Genomic DNA, 20,045 nt, shown 5'->3' on the forward strand with positions numbered 1-20,045 from the left:
CAATAAAATTGCAACGAAAATAGGGCGCATATACATCAGGAGCTAATTTTACGCAAAATGCGGCGGTATACAAATTTGTACGAATAGCTTTTACTATACCTATGTTTCTCATTCGCAAAATTTTTAATTTAAATTTTATTTGCTGCTTTAGAGTTAACCTTAATATGAAGATTTTAAGAATAACTGCAATTATTGAGTGTTGTAATCAAGAAATCATTTACACTTATTTTGTTCCATACTTTTTAGTGAGAATCAAGCTTATAAATAGTCTTAATAAAGAAAAAACCATTAGATTATTTCGTCGGATCTTTTGGATTCGTGCTTTCGCGCCAGAACTTTTCTGAATTTGCCGTTCACCCTTAAACGTTTCAACATTAGCTACAGGCCTCAACTTACTAATTTGTTACGTTTCTTTTACTATTTTACAACTGAGATCGAACAAACACTATATTTCTATTTTTATTTGTAAGTGATTACTTGAAAATGTTAGGCAACAAAACCGTTTGCTGACAGTTGCTATTAGTTAAGTTAAAAAGCAAGCAAACTAGGGGACGGCTACAGAAAGTTCTGTAAGCACTCAAGCTAGCTGATTGCCATAATGGCAGTTATTTTCTCATTAGTATCTTTTCATGCATGTAATCGAACCAATTGGAAGTCAGTTTTTAAAAAATGCAAGGAGAGTCAGCGAAAGGGAAAGAAAAAAAGAAGCCCGGAGTCGGAGTCGGAGTCGGCATGTTTTCTAACAACTCCGACTCCGACTCCTTAACCTCAAAATCAGTCCGACTCCGACTCTTCGACTCCGACTCCACAGCCCTGGTTTTTAGGGGTATTTTTTACTTTTGGAGGGGGGCTCTTGCTTTTCTTGGGGGTCTTCGCGATTGGGGTGTGCCATTGCTCTTAGGGGGGTACCCCTGGTACCAAGCAGATGGCGAATGCGAATCTTATTAGTTAACCTTTTTTTTTCTTAAAAAGAAAATCCCTAGAAGTGGCATAGTGGCAAAACCTTTTTGCTTACTTTCGGTTTATGTATTTTGTGAACACAGCATACTTCTGTAATGCAATTTTTTTTGAAGATTTCCTGAATCATTTTCATGTCATGTTTTAATTCACAGTAACGGACGTATCTGATATTGATTGAGAAGTAGTTTCTCTAAATCTTTAAAATTTATTTTCATTGTATAGAAGTAGAGTCCATATTCTTGATAAAGTACATGCAAAGAAACAAGGGTCTAACACGTTTGAAGTTTTTGCTATATGTTTTGTGCCACAACTGATACGTCGGTTATCCAGGGGCGTGCAAAGAAATTTTGGGACCCGTCACAAATGACTTTTACGCCCCCCCCCCATATTGTTTACACTAACGTCCCTACATGTTTTTCATCCCTCATTACAAAAATCTCAGGCACTTTCTTTCAGGCACGGGCCCCGGCCAACAGATGACCCTTCTCACCCCCCCCCCCCGTGCACGCCCTTATCTTGGTTTTGTCACTGTGTTAGACCTTCTCCGGTATTCACCATTTTTTTAAATTATAATTTACGTTAACTGATTGTGCACTTTATACATGTTGATAAACAGCTGAATTGAAAATCATATTTTGATAAGGAAATAATTAGAGAAATCGGCATTTTCGGGCCCTACCATTAAATCTGTTGAAATTTTGATTGAAGCAAAACTTTTCCGTTGATAAACTATTTGGAAGAAATATTTCTATTTTATTATATGAAAATTGCCCGATAATTTGAACAAAAAAATTAAAGTGTAAAATTTTCTGGTTACAAAAACAGCCAGCGCTTTGGAATCTAGTCTAAATTTAAGCATCTATCTATTATAGCCACTGTTTGTAACCATAGAATAAATGTAGCTAGCAGAGACAAAAGGACACATAGAAATTTAAGGAGATTTGCTTTCCGCAAATTTTCATTTTTATTACATAAATTCATGCTTTCTAAATGCATTAACTAGTGTAAGTAATATATTTTATTAAATTAGTTCAGAAAGGATGTGTCTTGTTTTTGGTAGAAGAGATTTCGTCAATTACTTAATGGCTTATGTATAGTGTAATTTATTTTTTCTATAACTTGAGGGGGCAATCGAGTGGGAATTGACAGATCACTCCCCCCCCCCCCTCTTTTCATTTAGTCACCCTGTAGACGATTGTGTGGTACCGAAGTCCACAACACATTTATAAGACATTTTTACTCAAAATTTTACGCACAGTTTCGTTGAAATACCTTCTCAAGTTACCAATACAAATTCTTCCCAACATTTTTATTTCAAAAGAAAATTAAACCTTACCTTAGTATGAGTTATTCACGGATGATGTACCAATGGAACAAATCCACAATACAACTGTCGCAGTTTAACTCTTCAATATATAATGTCTATCACTTTCACCTGTCCTGATACGACCATTAAATGATAACGTTACATTTCTTTATTTTCATGTGACAAAATAATATTGAAAATACACGCCGTTTTATTATTTGCTGATATCGATAAGATAAGAGAATTTCTCTTACCGTGCAAAGACAAACATATCAGTTATGCCTCAGATGTTACTTAAATCCTGATTCCACATGTTTAATTCTCATTGATAACTCGTGACTAAGGTAGTTACAGTAATTTAGTTATTGTTACAAATTAAATTAGGTCAAATGAGATTAATGGTTACACAATGAACTTTTTATTTTCATCTCATGAAGTTCAAGTAATGAATTTTTCTTCGTGTGGTTTAAAAGGATTTGAGGATATTTGTGCAACTTAATCACTAAATTGTCATTTTTGGCATGTACATCTCTTGTCTCAAGATGCCTCAATTCATGTTTTCTGGTTTAGGCACTCACTGTATGGTTTTGCTTAGCATTTATAGTTTTACAAAAGGAACCTTTTATTTTCTCCTGATAAAGTTCAACACAATGAATTTTTCTTCCCTAGCTTTTTAAGAATTTGAGGATATTTGTGCTCGTTATCTCTAAATTTTCATTTTTGACGCGTAAATCTCTTTGATTCTAGGTGCCTCAATTCATGTTTTCTGGTTTAGGTAGGTACTCACTGAATGGTTTTGCGAAGCATTAGTTTTATCTAATAAACTTTTTCTTTTCCTCTGATAAAATTCAAGTAATAAATTTTTCGTCCAAAGCTTTTAAAGAATTTGAGGCAATTTGCACAAGTCTATAAATTTTTAATCTATAAATTTTTATTTTTGACACTTATATTTCTTTGCTTCTAGATTCCTTAATTCGTGTTCTCTGGTTTAGGCACTCACTGTATGGTTTTACTTAGCATTAATAGCTTTTTGTTATTAATTTGAGCATTAGTAGTGTTTTCATATGATGAAGTTAAGTAATGATTTTCTTCCCGAAGATTTTTAGATCTTGAGAATATTTGGGATATTTGCGCTAGTTTATCTCTAAGCTTTTTTTTTTTTTTGACTCTTACAGTTCTTTGCTTCTAGGTACCTTAATTCATGTTTTCTGTTCTAGGCACTCGCTGTAAGGTTATTATATTAATATTTTATTTATATGCAAAACCTTTATTTTGCTTTTATTGAGAAAAGATAAAATGTGAAAAACAAAAAAAAAAAAAAAAAAAACTAATTACTTTGTTGCCATCGATGTAGCCTTAAAAATGTGTTGTCATCTATTTCAGTTTTATAAAGACTCTACGTAAATTCACTTATTAAGCGTGAAATTGCTTATTTATGAGTGTAAATTGAAAAATTACTTCAGAATACATTATAAATTGTATGACAGGATTTTAACAGCTGTAGATTTCCAAATTCCACTACTTACTATACGTACATCCTCTAACAGTTTTTCTGTTCTCTGCAGAGATCTTTTAAGTCAAGTTTCAGAGATCATATTAAAATATTTGTATATCGAGCGAATATAAAGAAGATAATTTGAATCCAATTTATCAATATCTATTTCTTTTATAAATTACCATATTTTTTAATGTGTCCCTAAAAAGAACAAAATGTTATGTTTATGTTTTAAGTGTTATTTATGTATTCGTTACCTGAAAGATCTTAGTTACGAAAATTATAGTTTTGAGAAAATCGAAATTGAAAAGTTTCGACTTTTTAAAAGTCATTTTTTTTTTATCCCCGAAATAATTGACTTCTTCCTCTTTGCACACAACTTCCTTGGTTTTTGCCTGGTAAAGATTGCTAAGTACTAGGACGTAACCAGTTTTACATTAACATATTTGTGTTTTTTTTTTTTTTCGTGGTCCCAAATTTCCACTAACGAGAGCACGGTATGAATTCAGTTTTCCAGGAAAAAAAAAAAAAACAAGGCTCTAATGTGTATCGAGGGTGCTAAATTCGATGAAGGGGGTCTAATTTTTCGCAACTTTCCCGTTTTCCAGGTATACGAGATTGAAATATAGATTATAATAGCATATTACAATGGCGTAAGTGTCGGTGTATCGGAAAGGATCCGAAAAACTTTCATGCATCTTCTAAATATATTAGAAATAACTTGGGATTAATTCAGATATGAACACCGAATTTAATACATGAATTGAAAACTAAAACGAAATTTAAGAGAATGATTAATGACTGCCAAAAAGTCTCATAAGCGTTGCATAGCTAACTATACCGAGACTTATGCCATTGAAATATACCATTATATGCTATATTTCAATCGCGTACATATCAAAAATGGGAAAGTTTCAAAAAAATAGAGACCTATTATCGGATTCAGCGACCTCGACATATATAAGAACAGTGTTTAAAATAAAAAAAAATTCTATAAAATAAATTCAACCCACACCTGGTTCGAATAAATAGATTCAGGATTTGATTTAGTGTCTGTTCTGCTGTCTATGCCCTGTAGTGGCTATTAGTTTTTCAAAACGCCTGGATAATAAAATATCTTAGCACATTTTAAATGTAACACCCTTTACACATCAAAAACGGATTTACTCTTCGTGCACGTTATCCAAACTATTAAAACCAGTGAACGTTTGTATGTGTGTCTTCATCCCTATCTCCTCTGGATTGTAAATGTTTGCCAGGTCAATACTAGTACGGTTGGGTACAGGACATCCAGGGAAAGCCATTCCGACCTGTCTTATCCCTCTAAACCTTAAGAGGCCGGAGTCGAACATCCAGGATGTCCCGAGAACATGCAGGGATAAAAGTATTAAAATTATCAATTGAGGCAGTAAGAAGCAAAGGGATGTAAGTGGATATTTTCCAAGTTTCAAGTTAAACGTGTTTAAAGATAATGTCCTAGGTAGGCTTTCATGAATTTTTCTCCCTAAATCATGCTGTACAGTAGCACCTACCAGGGCTACTGGTACTATCTCTTGCCCCAAGACAGAGGAGAGGTACTCCTACTACTTGTACTGGTTATCTCTAAATTTATAATTTTGCCACTTACATACCTTTGCTTCTCGCTGCCTCAATTGTTACCCACAGCAGGGGCCATTGAGTCACCGCAGATGGAGAACGGGGGTTAATGAGCAAAACGAGCAAGAGGTGGAGTCCGTCAGTTTATTTTCAATAAAAAGGATAAAAATGGCGCAAATTTCTATCCTTTCTTTTTTTTTTATTTATAATTCTATCAAGAATTACAAATTGTTTACATAAGCTGGAAAAGAAAGCTAAAGCAAATATTACTGAATGCAGTTTTTGTAACGTAATTCCTATCTAATCTTTTCGAATGAACAAAGCAAGATGCAAGAAAGTTCACAACCTACATGAAACCTGAAGACAAATCTTTATCTACTTCTTAAGTATCGAAAACAAAACTTAAAGATAAATTCCCGTGTGCCTTTTGAATTGTTTTGAGTGTTTCGATACTCTTTGAGTTTGCTTTGATTATAAGAATAGATTAAAATATTTTTAAACACGAATATATATATATATATATATATATATATATATATATATATATATATATATATATATATATATATATATATATATATATATATATATATATATATATATATATATGTCCATGTGTATTATATAAATTATACACATAATACGAATAGATGAAAATTATGCACGTATTTTTTAAATATGCATATACATGGGAAATATGTATACTAAAAATACTAACAGATCGTCGCCTCAGAGCAATAGTAAGACATCTAATCCCAGAAATAACAGTAAGATACCCTACTGTAGCTCTGAGGCGACGTTATATACCGTTGACCTCGGAGAGTCCTATAACAATGACTTATGACGATAAAACTGAGGTGACGCCATTAACGAAGGTAATTTTAGACATTGCAAATTAATCCACACTGTAATACTTTAAAAATACCTTATGTATGTAAAAACTTTTATATGACAACATTGCCTACTTTATAACAGATTGCATCATAGTGTGAAAAAAAGTGCTTTTTTTTTTCTTTTAATGGTTATTAATGTAGAACGCAAGTATATTTCTGCAAATTATTTTCGTTGTCAAAACTTTTTGTTAATCAGTCTCTACTTTTGTAAAATTCCGAAGATTTTTTAAGGTTTCCAGAGCTTTGTTAGTAGGTAGTAATGTACGCAACGATATCAAATGATATGACACGGAAACCTAACACAGGTTGTGTCTCGGTGGTCATGATTGTACAAGGGATTATTTACGCTAGAGTTATGTAGTCAGTCATTATTAAGCTCAGTGCTCATTTTAAGCAAACCCTACCTTATTTGCAATTTTGCAACTTCTTTCAATTTACAAATTACTCATTAAATTTAGCTTGCTAAGCATGCTTTTATCTATAATAATTTCATGGAAACATAGTAAAATAGTTAGAAGTAAAACATTTAAACGAATAGCTATCTCTACTCCTTTTCTTTTTTTCTTTCTTTTTTTGCCTTACCACAATGGTAGACAAAAAATATGACCAGTAGTTAAAACCGAAACTTAAAACCAGCATTGCTAAACAAGCAAATGTTTTATTAAAAGTTTTATTTAAAGTTGTTTTTATTAAAAGTTTTTTGATTAAGTTATTATTTTTGAGGTATTCCTTTTGCCTCTGTGTCTTTAACAATTTAAAATTTTTCAAAAGCAACAATTTTCCTTGTTGCTACGCATAAACGTTGGATAAATAAAATTTCATTCTGATTCTCATCTTATAGACTGTCTACAGGATCATTGAATTTCAGTTTTATAACTTTTAATTCCACACATACCATGTAATTTAAACAAATGAAAACGATTTACAACATTATTGACTAGATAAAAAATGTTTTATTTTTCACTAATGTATATATGAAAAAATAAATGATAAAATAAGCTATCGCAACTATTCAGTTAACGTCACTTCATATGTATTTTAATCGTAATAGGTCTAAATAAATATCTATATAAAATAACTAAAAAATGAAAATACATCAGAAATTTTAAAAAATTGTAATAAGCATAAAAATCATGGTTATTCTAAAGATAAAGCATGACTTGTGGATTTTTCACACAATCCAAAAAAAAAAAAAAAGAATTTAATCGTTACATGAATGCAATAAATTGTTTTAAAAGTACGTAGTAGTGCATTAAAAAAAAAAAAGCTGGATGAAAGTTTTATGTTGCTGCGTACTATAATCAATCGTCAGATTTTTAATACTTGTTTGCAAAACAAGTGCTCGACTAATTTAAAATTAGTTCTGTTCAAGTTTATATATTTATAAGTAAATTACATGAATATTCATTGCTAACTAGTAGATGACAGTACAATTCAATTTTTCAAACATGATTTATAAAACATGAAACACATATTTTATACATTTTCAACAAAACTATAAAAAGTGAAGATGATGATATTTTACAAACTAAAACCAGTTGATCAGTTTCTGTCAGCATTTTTATAACCGTTCATACTGATGCCGTGAACTTCGCTTTTTGATTCGTTCGCCAGTTTCTATAACTAAACAAGAGGGTAGCTGGCCAAGGCAGCAATTCCACAAAGATTCTTGTTTCTTGCCATTTTTACGTAGCCATTTTCTCCCCAATGCGGTCCCCAGCTGAAAAATTGAAGGAGCATTATTTAATTCTTGAAGATTAAGTACATTATAAAAACACAGACTGCCAAAATTAAGCAAATTGTTCTTAACATTACGTTTAAACTCATTTTTCGGTGCAAAGAAAGAAATATAGGGGAATATGGGTGAAAAATGGAATAGTTCAGATCAGTTATGTTTTCTAAAATGAAAAGATAAGAAGTTTATTTTGAAAATTGTAGTTCATAAAGAAAAATCATTGAGTTTTATAGTAGAACTTGTATTGAAATGTTCAAGTTTTTCATTATTGGCAGAAAGTTGTGCCTACTAATTAAAAGTGGAAAATTATTACTGTGCCCCATATTTGGGGCAGATAAATAGGTAACATATTTTTCCAAAAAACTATCATCTATTTGATTATTAAAAATATTTTTATTTGAATAAATAAATAACTAAATGAATAAACTAATGAATATTCACATTTATTAATAAATAAATAAAAACAGAAAATAAATATAACCCAAACCCAGTGGCACGACAGCCCATGGGGGATAAGGCCTAGTGTGCCCACCTCAGTCTTCCTGACCAAGGGCTCTGGGGTGCTAGGCATATGCTCCGAGTAGGTGGTCAGCCGAACGCGGAGCCCCCAAGTTTTAGTTCCCAAGCACGCTTGGTGCTCATTTTATCAACCCACTAAAGAGATGAAATGCTGAGTCGACCATGCCCTACCCGGGAGTAGAACCCGGGCCTGCGGCATGGGAGCGCGAAGCGCTACCACTGAACCACTGGGCGGAAATGAAATATGCTATTTCTTCCTTTCCCTTCCACTTTGCTCCGCATGCACTTGACAAACTGTTCTAACCATTTAACATTAATACACGCCTAATACTAAATAAATAACTACTGCACTCGAATTCAGTAGGTTTGAGTTCAATTTGAAATGTTATTAAGAAGATCTTCATCATTTTATAACAACAAAGCTGAACTTGATACAGCACAAAAAAAATATTACAATTTAATCACCAATCTTTGAAAATGTCTTCTAATGTCATGCATCTTGATCTTTAGGAAAAACCATTCCCTAACTATCTATACATAGGGGAGGGTGGCATAAAGCGGGTAGGTCTACGTATGCCCCCGCGGCGATACATACGTATGTCGTGTTTACCCAATCACCCCCGGTTTTAATCAGTCCCAGTAAAGCAGCAGTGAAGCGGCATGGCGCAAACAAGCTTAAAATTAAAAAATGATATATTTCTGAAAAAAAAAATGAAGTTTTGTAACTTGTGATTAACTGAAGACCAGCTTATATATTTTTTTGATTGTCAATAATATTACGTTATTCTGACACCATCCACCTACGAACTACGATGGTCATTCCGTTTTTTTAAATTATTAATTTAAGGTTATAATTATTGAAATAAAAAACGTGCTTTAGGGCAAAGCGGGTATAGGATTTAATCATGTATTTATTAATAATTCCTTGACACATGTGCTAACTTAGATTTTCTATTTCAATTGGATGGCTATAACTTTAAAAAGTTATTTTTTATGATGGCAATTAATTACTCTATTAATTTAATGAGTTATTTCTTCTATGTTTTATAAACAAATGTACTGGCTTTAATTTGGATAAGTATACCTTTTTTTAAACACATTTTTTATGATGGCAGGTAGCTAGTTATCTAATTTAATAATTTTTAACTTCATATTTGATTGGCAAATGTACCAAATCGCAATTAGTTAAGCTTACCCGCTTTGGACTCCTTTGTAGGGCAAAGCGAGTTTTTCAGGAGTTTGTAATGCTTGATAATAAAAAAATAATTGCATTTGAAATAATACAAAAATCACTTTTTATTTTGAAGTTCAAGAACCTTGCTAGGAAATAAAACCGAAATTGTTACGATAAAAATCCAAAAACTACAATTTTCGAGCATTCTCCGAAAACCTACCCGCTTTGTTCCACCCTCCCCTATTTATCGTGCGGTATTGGGTTTTCTGTAACATCATCGGACTAGTGTAGGCGTATACGCGTCATTTAATACAAGCTTTTTTGTTTTTAGATGTTTCTCTCTTAATACATAATAATCAAATATTTCAAGATACCTGTTTTTAACAATCCAGTAATCTTTTCCGTTTTCAGTTCCATATCCGACAACCAACACTCCATGGTTCAAGCCCTGTGGATCACATTCCTTTACGTCATAGACACCAGTTCTGCATTCAAAGAAAAGTTTAAAAATTAAATTAAGAGTAGTTTACCAAAAATTATTAAATGTTTGATATTTTTGTGATACTTAGGACATGAAAACTTTAATCTCTGAGCATAATAAAAGAAAGTTCCTTTGCTCGATATCGCGTGGGCGCCTGGGAGATGATCAGACGAATCTATTGCATTTGGACATAAAAAATGGATTACAGAAGTAGTCCTGAAGCCAGCTTTAACGCACCAAGAAGCTCGAGTTTTAAACATCTATCAGGGGCTTTGTTTTTGCATCATGTATTTATTCTTCTTTAGCTAATATTTTGTGCTTACTTGTCTGTAGCTTAACCTTCTGGGGGTTAGTTGGGAGAAAAATCCATCTGTTGATTAGTGGATAGTATAGTGCACCTCAAGGTTGTTGGCATTCGTTCTTGGACGATTCTTCTTCAAATCGGTTTAAAAACCGAAGAAGCGGGGAAGCCCTGATCAAGATTTAGTGTTTTTGTTTGTTAACAATGAAAAATAAATTTCAACTGAAACCTCGCTCTAAACTCACCGTAAAAAGAGCACATTGCAGAAGTCTTAACTTAATGATCACGTTTACTGCCCTTTCCATTTCCTGCAAATTTGATGTTTTTGACTCTCCTGCCGATTTCCAGCAATGCAGAAGGGCACTACCGAAATAGTTTTCTTTTCCATTAAAATAGCAACGCTACGGACTTCCTCAGAGAACTGCAAAACTCAAATTTAAAATTCCTGCATTCAAAATGTTAATTGTACGTTTTTGACACATTTTAAATATATATGTTGTGTATTTCGCTCTCATTTAAAACTTAACGTTTGAAGATGTGAATAAAATGTCATCGGTTTACGCTTAAAGTATTAATTTTTTCTCGAAACTTATTTATCATATTGTTTATACTTGCAGATTCAAGTTTTGAAACAAGTTTTAAGTGCTTATGGTCTATGAACATTATTTGGTTGTTGAAGCTAAGGTAAAGTCTCATTACCGCTATGTATCATTTTTAGTTTTAATATTAGCACAAAAAATATTGGTCAATAACGTTTTTAGATGGTGCTAACAACCGATTATTAATTACGATTGGAAATTTTACAACCGATAAAAAACATCTTACGGAAAATTAAGTTTTGAAATACTTTTAGCCGCAGGCAAACTGCAAATTTGTCCAAAGCTGCTTTATTTATTGCGTACAAAGATGACATGGTAACATGATCAGAGAATATTTCATTTCACTTTCATAATAATAATGTTTTTCTCTAAGAAGCAAGTACTCGGAGTATATAGCCAGAGTATAAGGAGCTCTCTCAGACTTTGCTAATACTGAGAAAGTATTGACTGCGATTTCAAGCTTTAGGGTAACGGCACCAAAAATAGACAAGGGTCCAGTAATAGACAGTCATAAGTTTGGATTTAAATAATAAGAATTTTATACGGGTTAAACTGATGTTGCTGTGGCCCCCCATGAATACGGTGCAGACATCTAGTGTTATCAGAGTGAATTTTATAAGCCAGTTGGTATTTACAAGGCAGTGGTGTAAGGTTATGCACAGTCACCACGAGGTCAGCTGGTGTTTCATGTTCATTTGAATTTAATAAGGTTTTAGTTCTAACAATGAAGAACTTTTGTATATTTTGAAGAGAAAAAAATAATTATAAAATAAAAACAAAAAACCCGACAACGTAAGAACCAAAAAAAAAAAAAAAAACTAAAAAGAAAAAATATATAAGCCCAGTAGTTTAGAATTTTATTAAGTATTGCTGAATAACTACTCCATTGAAATATTTTCATATAATTGATACACACATAAGACAAATCATAAATTCAAAAGCAGAATAGAAGGATCAACAGTCGGGGCCCATTCAAATTTTACGGGGTTCCTTGACTGGTCAAAAAGGAATGGGCCCGACTGTTGATCCTTCTATTCTGCTTTTGAATTTATGATTTGTCTTATGTGTGTATTGATTATGAAAATATTTCAATGGAGTAGTTATTCAGTAATACTTAAGAACATTCTAAACTACTGGGCTTATATTTTTTTCTTTTTAGTTTTTTTTTTTTTTTGGTTCTTACGCAGTCGGGTTTTTTGTTTTTATTTAATAATTGTTTTTTATTTTACCCTTTTTAGTTAATTTTCATTGACTTAGTTATTATGATCATAAAACATCAAATTTCGCAATCTTGTCATTTTATTGAGAAAGTTTATATCCTGAGAATTATTAAGTAACTTGCGGTGGTCTAAACTACTGATTTTATTAGTCCCTCTAGGGACCATACTCGGCTTAAAGCGACATTTACTTGATCTTTTGCAAAAATGCGCGAACTTAAGTCAACCACAGCTATATTAACAGCGCGGAAAAGTCGTCAGTCAAATCTTTAGCCCAAAACTAAACGAGCTGATGCATGCATCACATGACTTCCTTTTACTCGAATTTAATGTCATTTCCCCATTACTGGCAATTTTAATGTGATTCAATAGTTTACTCTCTAAATATCACCAACAATGGCCAAATTAAAACAGATTTTAAAAAAAAAATTGCCAAATTTGTCGCCAAGTTGGCGACAAAACGTGGCTACCAAAATGGCGATATATCGCCAAGTGTCCGCCAAATTATAACACTACTTGAGTTTACATCGAAATTAACAATGATTTCCCCCCAAAAAGGGGCAAAAGACCCCTTTAGAAACACTCGAATGCAACCAAAAAGGGATGTGCACAACTAAACCCCACTAGGAGTCTACGTACCAAATTTCAACTTTCTAGGACATGCCGTTCTTGAGTTATGCGACATACATACGCACATCCGCACATACATACATACACACGTACATACAGACGTCACGAGAAAATTCGTTGTAATTAACTCGGGAATCGTTATTACGGATATTTCGCGTATCTATACGTTCTTAGGCACTTATCTACGTCTGGTCGAGTCGAAAAAAAAAAAAACTCAATATTCATTCGGGGGTGAGTAAAATGGAAATTAAGGTCGATTTTTGAGTGCAAATTATGTCACGAATACAATACTTCCTTTTTTGTAAAAGGAAGTAAAAAGACCGTCAAGATAGTACACGTCGCGAAACTGAGTCCCCTGAATCACGACAAAAACGAATGCAACATGCTAGAGATGAAAATCAGTGGCGGATTTACAAGGTGGGTGGGGGGGGGGTGGAGGCGATCGCCCCCTCCATGACCTTTATTTTCTCAAATCAATAATATGCAATTGAAGAAATTACTAGCAATCGCTATTATTTTAATCAAATAAATTCTATTTATTCTTTAATTTAGTTCTAGACAGTAGTGTTGTCAAGGATGGACGGCGCGGCGTTACTCACTTTTAAATTTTAACCCAAGCTCACCCCTCCCCTTTTTTTCAAACTTTAACCTTTTTCTTCTAAGTCTGTACTATGCTAGTATCGTAAGACGTTGCCATGATTTGGACTGTAATGAAAACATTTCTGGTCAAAACTACGAGATTGAGATTTGATTGCCGTTTACGGTTTACCGATGAGAAGTACGCGATATAAAGTTATCGCGGTTGCAACGAGAATATGATTTTCAATAAGCTTTATACAGAAACAGCATCTTCAAAGCACTCGCTGAAAACTAGTTTGTATACGTTATAGGTTTCGTTTATAAAATATTCTGACCCTGAAAGTAGCAAAATGTTGAATAATAGGAAATTTAGTGTGAAGTCTGCTTCAAATACTAGTATGGTTTGGAGGGACATATTTGCCCCGGAACTCCATGGATTCTAGAAACCGTTCTTGAATATAATCTGAAAATTTATATTATGTTGGTGACAATTACAGATTCACATGTTGACGAATGTAATAGCAAGCACCTTATGCATCTGATGGTCTATTTGAGTTTACTTTTCATTAATCTCACTTAATATAAGGATTATTTATATTTTGTTTCAGTAGTGGAAAATCGATACATGAAGTGTGGAAAGTCTGATCAATAAATGACATAGTTTTTAAGTAAAGCCGATCCCTTAATGTTGAGCAAAATTTTTTGTCAGTTTTCAATGGTAAAAAACAAAAGACGACGGTCATCAAGAGAGATTGCAGGACCAGGCTCCAGTTAAGCCATAGTAGGTTCATGGGTATGTAGTTCAAAACCCTCTCTCGTTAGTGGTATGAATACAACTAAAAAAAAAAAAAAAAACTAAAGTGCTTTCTCAAAATGTTTCTTATTTAAACGTAGAATTTACTCTATGTGTCCAAACTGCAATATAATTATGTGTATTGTAAACAAGAAATTTCATTATGCAAATGTACTGAATGTTTAATTTAAACTACAAGTAATAGAGTAAGAATGAAAAAAAAAAGAAAAAACGTTCTTACAATTTTTTTTTGAGCTTACTTACATGTAAAAGCATTGATTTTTCAAAGTCCGGGGGGGGGGGGGGGATTGACTTCTTGACCTCTCTGCATGACGGGACTTGGGGGGAAGGGGTACTTTTTTACGGTCAACCGCCACCCCCTTGAATACTCTGTAAACCCGCCCCTGATGAAAATCGAATTTGTAGCCTTAGTAAAGAAAAAATTCAGGCAGTTAAAACGCTACCTGCATTTCTGTGCAGCTCTGTGTAGCACGCAGGTAGGGTGCGACATGATCCCGATCTGACAATATAGAGACTGGTTGTTGATACGAGGAGTTTTGATTACTGTCATGTGTTTATTGACACTCCCAAGGTTAAGATAAATCGATTGACGTAAGATTTATCAAAATCGGCCAAGGGGTTTAGCCTGTACAACACCACACAGGAACAAACATACATACATAGTCATAAACACATTACCCTCCTTTGCGTCGCGCACGCGCAGTCGGGTAAAAAAGGGAATTTTGTCCAGTACTCATCATTTCCGCATTCTTTCTGTTACTGGGTATCATCAGATTTTTCGGTGTCTGTTACTGGGGATCACACCGTTTTTGAAATTGAGCAAATAAAAATAGAATTAACTAATTCAAAGGATCCAGAAACTGGAAAAGGGATGCCTGTTAGATGAGATGTAGTTTCACGAAAGAAAAATAGTTAAAAAAGTCTAAATACATTAAAAGGCTCAGAACATTGAATTAACCTGAGAGCGATGTCTTAAGCATGTCTGTGACTGGTGCCGTTATCCTACTTCTAGAAACTTGTCTTTCAACTCGGGTAAAAACTTATTATTTCTTTCCTAATTACTTAAATTCCATAAAATAACATTTTTCTTACTTATATTCCATGAAACCATAGCCTTCAGCGTTGATAGCAACTGAAACAGGTCCAACTGTAGCTACTGCCTTCAAAAGATGCTCTTCATTATCCTTTTCAATATCAACCCAACCGGTTAAAGTTGCTCCTATATTGGTTGGCTTAAACATGCATTTTTCATCCTTAGAAGAAAAAGTACACTAAATATGGTGGTTGCTGTAACTCATATTTGAAATAAGTTTCAAAAATAGTCCAGAACTTACCACTCCAACGTAAGGATATGATTCTTCTGTATCAATGCCGTGATTTTTCTTAATATAAGCAAATGCAAAATCTATAAGACCTCCATGACATCCAGCATTGCCTAAGAAAAAAGCAGTTTTTTGTGATTTTCAGGTGAAAATGTGCTAACTTAAAATGTGTTGTACGATTTTGACGCTTGAACAAAATTTTCAGAACATTCAACTTATTTTGTAGTTTAAAGTCTAACAATATTACTGGTTGATTTACATGCCAAACACAGGAACGCCTATGAAAACGGGTTTTAGGGTCATTCACCGTTCAGAACCCTTTATTTTAAACAATGCTTGTGTAACTCTCTTTGTCAGAGTATTCAAAAATGTTATTATCCTGGCTTTTATTACATAGAAATCACAATAATAAAAGTAATGAAATATAATTTAATTAATTCAAGAAATTAAATCAGTCATGGATGTATTTCGCTTTAATAAATATGAATATTATTATGCGTTATAATTTCCTTCCGGTACTAAATGTTTTTTTAAGATTTGCCATTTTTCTAATGTTTTTTTTTTTTGCCATATTTTTATCTCACGTCTAGGTAAAAACTTTTAATTTGACAGAAAAAGCCAGTCAAATAACTGGAAAACTAACACTTTTAAATTTACCACGGAACTTAAGTTTTGCTAAAACAATATGTTTATTTTTATCTTTATTAGTTCCTAAAACGCTTTTTAAATATTTTTTAAAATAAAAATCATACCTTCAGCTGATGCACAGTCCACTAAATTCTGTTCGCTGAGAGACACTAATTTTCCAGTTTTCTTCTTATGTTGCCCTTCCAATGATCCGGTTGATGAAAATGCCCAACAGGATCCACATTTGCCCTAATAATTTCAATAATCATACAGATACATAAGAGAAAGTCTTTTGGACAAATATTATTTATTACTTTGGTTTTAACTTCGAACCAAGCTTATCTATTAAGAGGTGAGTTACCTAAGGCATGCAATATACCGACAACACGGTCATCCCATCCAGAGATTGCAGTTTCGTCCTTGTTATGGACTCATCAGTTTGGAATAGGGAATAACCGAGCTAGAGGCAGATGTCATCTCTGGATGGGTTATCCGGGCTATCGGTATATTGCATCAACCATACTTATGTTACAAACAAGTTTAATAATTCTTTATGCAAGGATGCCCGTAATAAGGGGGGCAAGTTATGACGCAGACTGCTGAATTGATATTTTTAGGGTAGTTTAAAGAGTTTTAAGTCTTCTTTTTTTGGTAGGGTTACAGTTTAGGGGGTGCTCCGTAGCATTTGAGGGGATGCATTATCATTCTTAGGGGGATCTATACCACTGCCTAATCTAACTACTCTGTCCTAACACCATCTGCACTTAATTAAGAAACGCTCTCTTTTAAACATTATGCAAAAAGAAGGCTTTGTTTTTAGAAAATATAAAAATATATTGATTGTTATATATGCAGTATTTTCTCTGCAGTCAAGTTGAAGGTGTCTGATATAATATGAAATTATCGTCCTTAAAAACTAACTTTTCGGCAAAATATACGAATAACACGAAAAAATAGCAAGAATATTATATAAAATAACACAGTAAGTTATTTGCTATGTTGTTATCAAAAATACGCATAATAAAAATTCCTTTTGTCTTTCCCTTTAAAAAAGTTAAGAGCAATAATGTGTTTACATTCCACTTCATAGAATGTTTTATTTAGTAAAGAGAAAAATATATATTTTTTAATTTTTTATATTTCTTTGTACTAAACTGTTCATAGGGAACATGTTGAAGCGGAATATGGATTTAAAAAAAAAAATTCAATTTCTTGTTTCCTCATTGTTTAGCTTTTTACAAAATCCAGGTAAGACTCAATGCAAAACTCCAAAACTCAATGATTTTTTTTTCTATTTCCGATTTTGAAAATTTAAATAGCAAAGAGATCTCTCCTTGTTTTCTGGTCTTGTGCTGTGGAGTACTCAAATTACAACAACGGCATTTGTATGGGAGTATTGCTGTCAACCGACCAGAACTAAACACCTTTCGGGGGGGGGGGGGTAAACGTGTAAGTCAGACATAAAACAGTTTTACCCTTAAACTAATATTAATTTTTAGAATATCAGGAAAAAAAACCACAAAGGTGAGCCACGCAAAAATAAAATAAAATAAGGGAAGAAAATACTATTATTAATAAATGATTTTCTATTCTTGGTTGAAGTTGAACTTTGCACGACATATGCCGTACTTGACCCACTTGACCAAATGTATGTACAAAGAATTTTTTTTACCTGATCTTTTACTTCAGTCACGAGACCTTCTTTCCTCCAGTCAACTTCAGTAGGATACTCTACATGGGAAGGTGGCAAGAACACTGTCTGCTGCTTTGTTCTATTGCCTACTCTCAAACCATTCATCATATTAAACTCTTCAGGAGCCTGGAATATTTAATGAAATGTAAATAAGTTGCGAAAATACTGATGAAATTGATATCAAAAACAATTGTTTAATCTTTCTGATTTGTTGCGTCGTTAAAATTGTTGTGAAGTTATAAAATTGTACCTTGTTTTAAATATAGTTAATGGAATGCAAATATTGTTTTAATTTTCTATGTGATCTCTTTTTTTAATTTTTATAACGACTCAGAGTATGAAGATTATGAAAGATTTCTTCACACAGTAAAAATTTATTCTGTGATATTGCTAAAAAATTTCACTTTTTACTCGGCAGTCTAGAGAAAATTACTGAACTACATTTCTTTCTTTTTTCCTTTTTCTTTCTTTTTTTTCCCAACAAACTATTGTAGAAATGTATATTACTACAACAAAGCTTTCCTTTTTTCAGAAAAAACTTAAAATTGTATTGAAAATAAATAAATAAAAGTGAAAATAAAATAGTTTTCGAACAATTACAAAAGCGAAATTATTACATAGAAATTTAAAAAGAAAGAAAGATAAATAATGAAATGAAAACTAAATAGTGTTTCAATTCAATTTAAAAAGTTTCAATTTCTTTCGGATTTCTAAAGTGAACTAAGAAATAATTCTTATTTCATACTAAACGGTTTTACTCGTAGTGATAAAGATATTTGTTTTTGATAATTTTCAGTTCATCTTGAGGTGGACTAATTATATTTTAATTTCACTTTTGTAGTAAAGTGTTGTTAATTTTTTTAAAAAAAGTTAATGGTTGCAATAAGACTAGTTTTTTACTACTTTCACTCACAATCTAAATCTTGCTGTGTTTAAGAAAAATAAATTGCGTTGTAATTGATGTAGAATTTTTGGGCACATTTTGAATTAAAGTTTCATTACATTGACACTCTTCTTTAATCTTTGGGTATAAAATTACCAGTTTATACTCAAGCGCTTTAAGTTTGATGCAAAAAATATCAAGAAATTATTAAAATTCATTGTTTTGAGAAATTGATATTTTGAATGTCTCAGCACAAAGTAAAAAATAAAAACTTCAACAAACAAATCTTACTCTGTCAGTAAAATGGTTGATTCCAAGTTTGAACCCATAAGTTTGCAAATCTGCTTCAATGTTGTGAAGTTGAATATTAGCTACATTCTTTTCCCAGATCAATCGTCTGACCCCTTCTTCATAAGCAGTGTACTCCTTTTTGAAAACTTCCTGTGAAAATAGGAAATAGTTTAGGGGAAACATAATTTTTACATAATCATTAACTATTTGTTTAAATGTGAACCATGATTTAAAGTCAATGTGTTGTTATTCAAGGTGACATCGCACATAATAATAATAATAATAATAATAATAATAATAATAATAATAATAATAATAATAATAATAATAATAATAATAATAATAATAATAATAATAATAATAAATAAATAAATAATCGCGGTAACTCTAATTTGAGCTCGATCATTAAATTAGCAGTTATTACATGCGATATACTGACAGCCTTGTTACGACAACCAGAGACTGCAGTTTCGTTTTTGCTATGGGCTCATTAGTCTGGAATAGCTCATAGCAGAGCTGGAGATATATGTTCTAATTAAGCAATTCTTGCTAATTTCTTTAATTCAGTTGGTGTAACAAAATCAAAATGCTGAATTTTCAGAAACATTTCGACATAAGTCACGTAAGTGGCTTTATTTACGTACCATCACTTGTAAGTTAAACTAACAAGGAAATTCTTCAAAACGTTTCAAAGAAATACTGGAGAATATCTCTGTTACAAATTAAGCAATATGGCCATATTTCAAAACAAATTTAGTTTGAACCGGGATTTGGTTTTAATGAAATTAACTATAATTGGTAAGTAACTGATCAATGATTTGATTTCATATTTTTCAAATGTTTCAATTCTTTTTTTTTTTTTTGCTGTTTCCGTTGTTTTTACACGGTCCTTTACTTGTAAGCATTTTTATTTAAACCGCTGCTCCACTA

General features: G+C 32.3%; 1 protein-coding gene across 1 annotated transcript in view; it reads right to left on the reverse strand.

Moving 5' to 3' along the window:
* LOC129231087 (cathepsin L-like) overlaps positions 1 to 20,045 on the reverse strand; it is a 54,046-nt gene that overhangs the window by 25,655 nt on the left and 8,346 nt on the right. The window contains exons 3-9 of the mRNA XM_054865334.1: positions 19,116 to 19,265; positions 17,921 to 18,067; positions 16,374 to 16,497; positions 15,634 to 15,734; positions 15,392 to 15,552; positions 10,053 to 10,163; positions 7,880 to 7,970 (exon numbers count right to left, since the gene is read on the reverse strand). Of these exons, the coding sequence (XP_054721309.1) occupies positions 7,880 to 7,970; positions 10,053 to 10,163; positions 15,392 to 15,552; positions 15,634 to 15,734; positions 16,374 to 16,497; positions 17,921 to 18,067; positions 19,116 to 19,265 (885 nt within the window). The remainder of the gene's footprint in view (positions 1 to 7,879; positions 7,971 to 10,052; positions 10,164 to 15,391; positions 15,553 to 15,633; positions 15,735 to 16,373; positions 16,498 to 17,920; positions 18,068 to 19,115; positions 19,266 to 20,045) is intronic.

The sequence above is a fragment of the Uloborus diversus genome, chromosome 10 (genome assembly GCF_026930045.1).
Source record: "Uloborus diversus isolate 005 chromosome 10, Udiv.v.3.1, whole genome shotgun sequence".
Lineage (NCBI taxonomy): Eukaryota > Metazoa > Arthropoda > Arachnida > Araneae > Uloboridae > Uloborus > Uloborus diversus.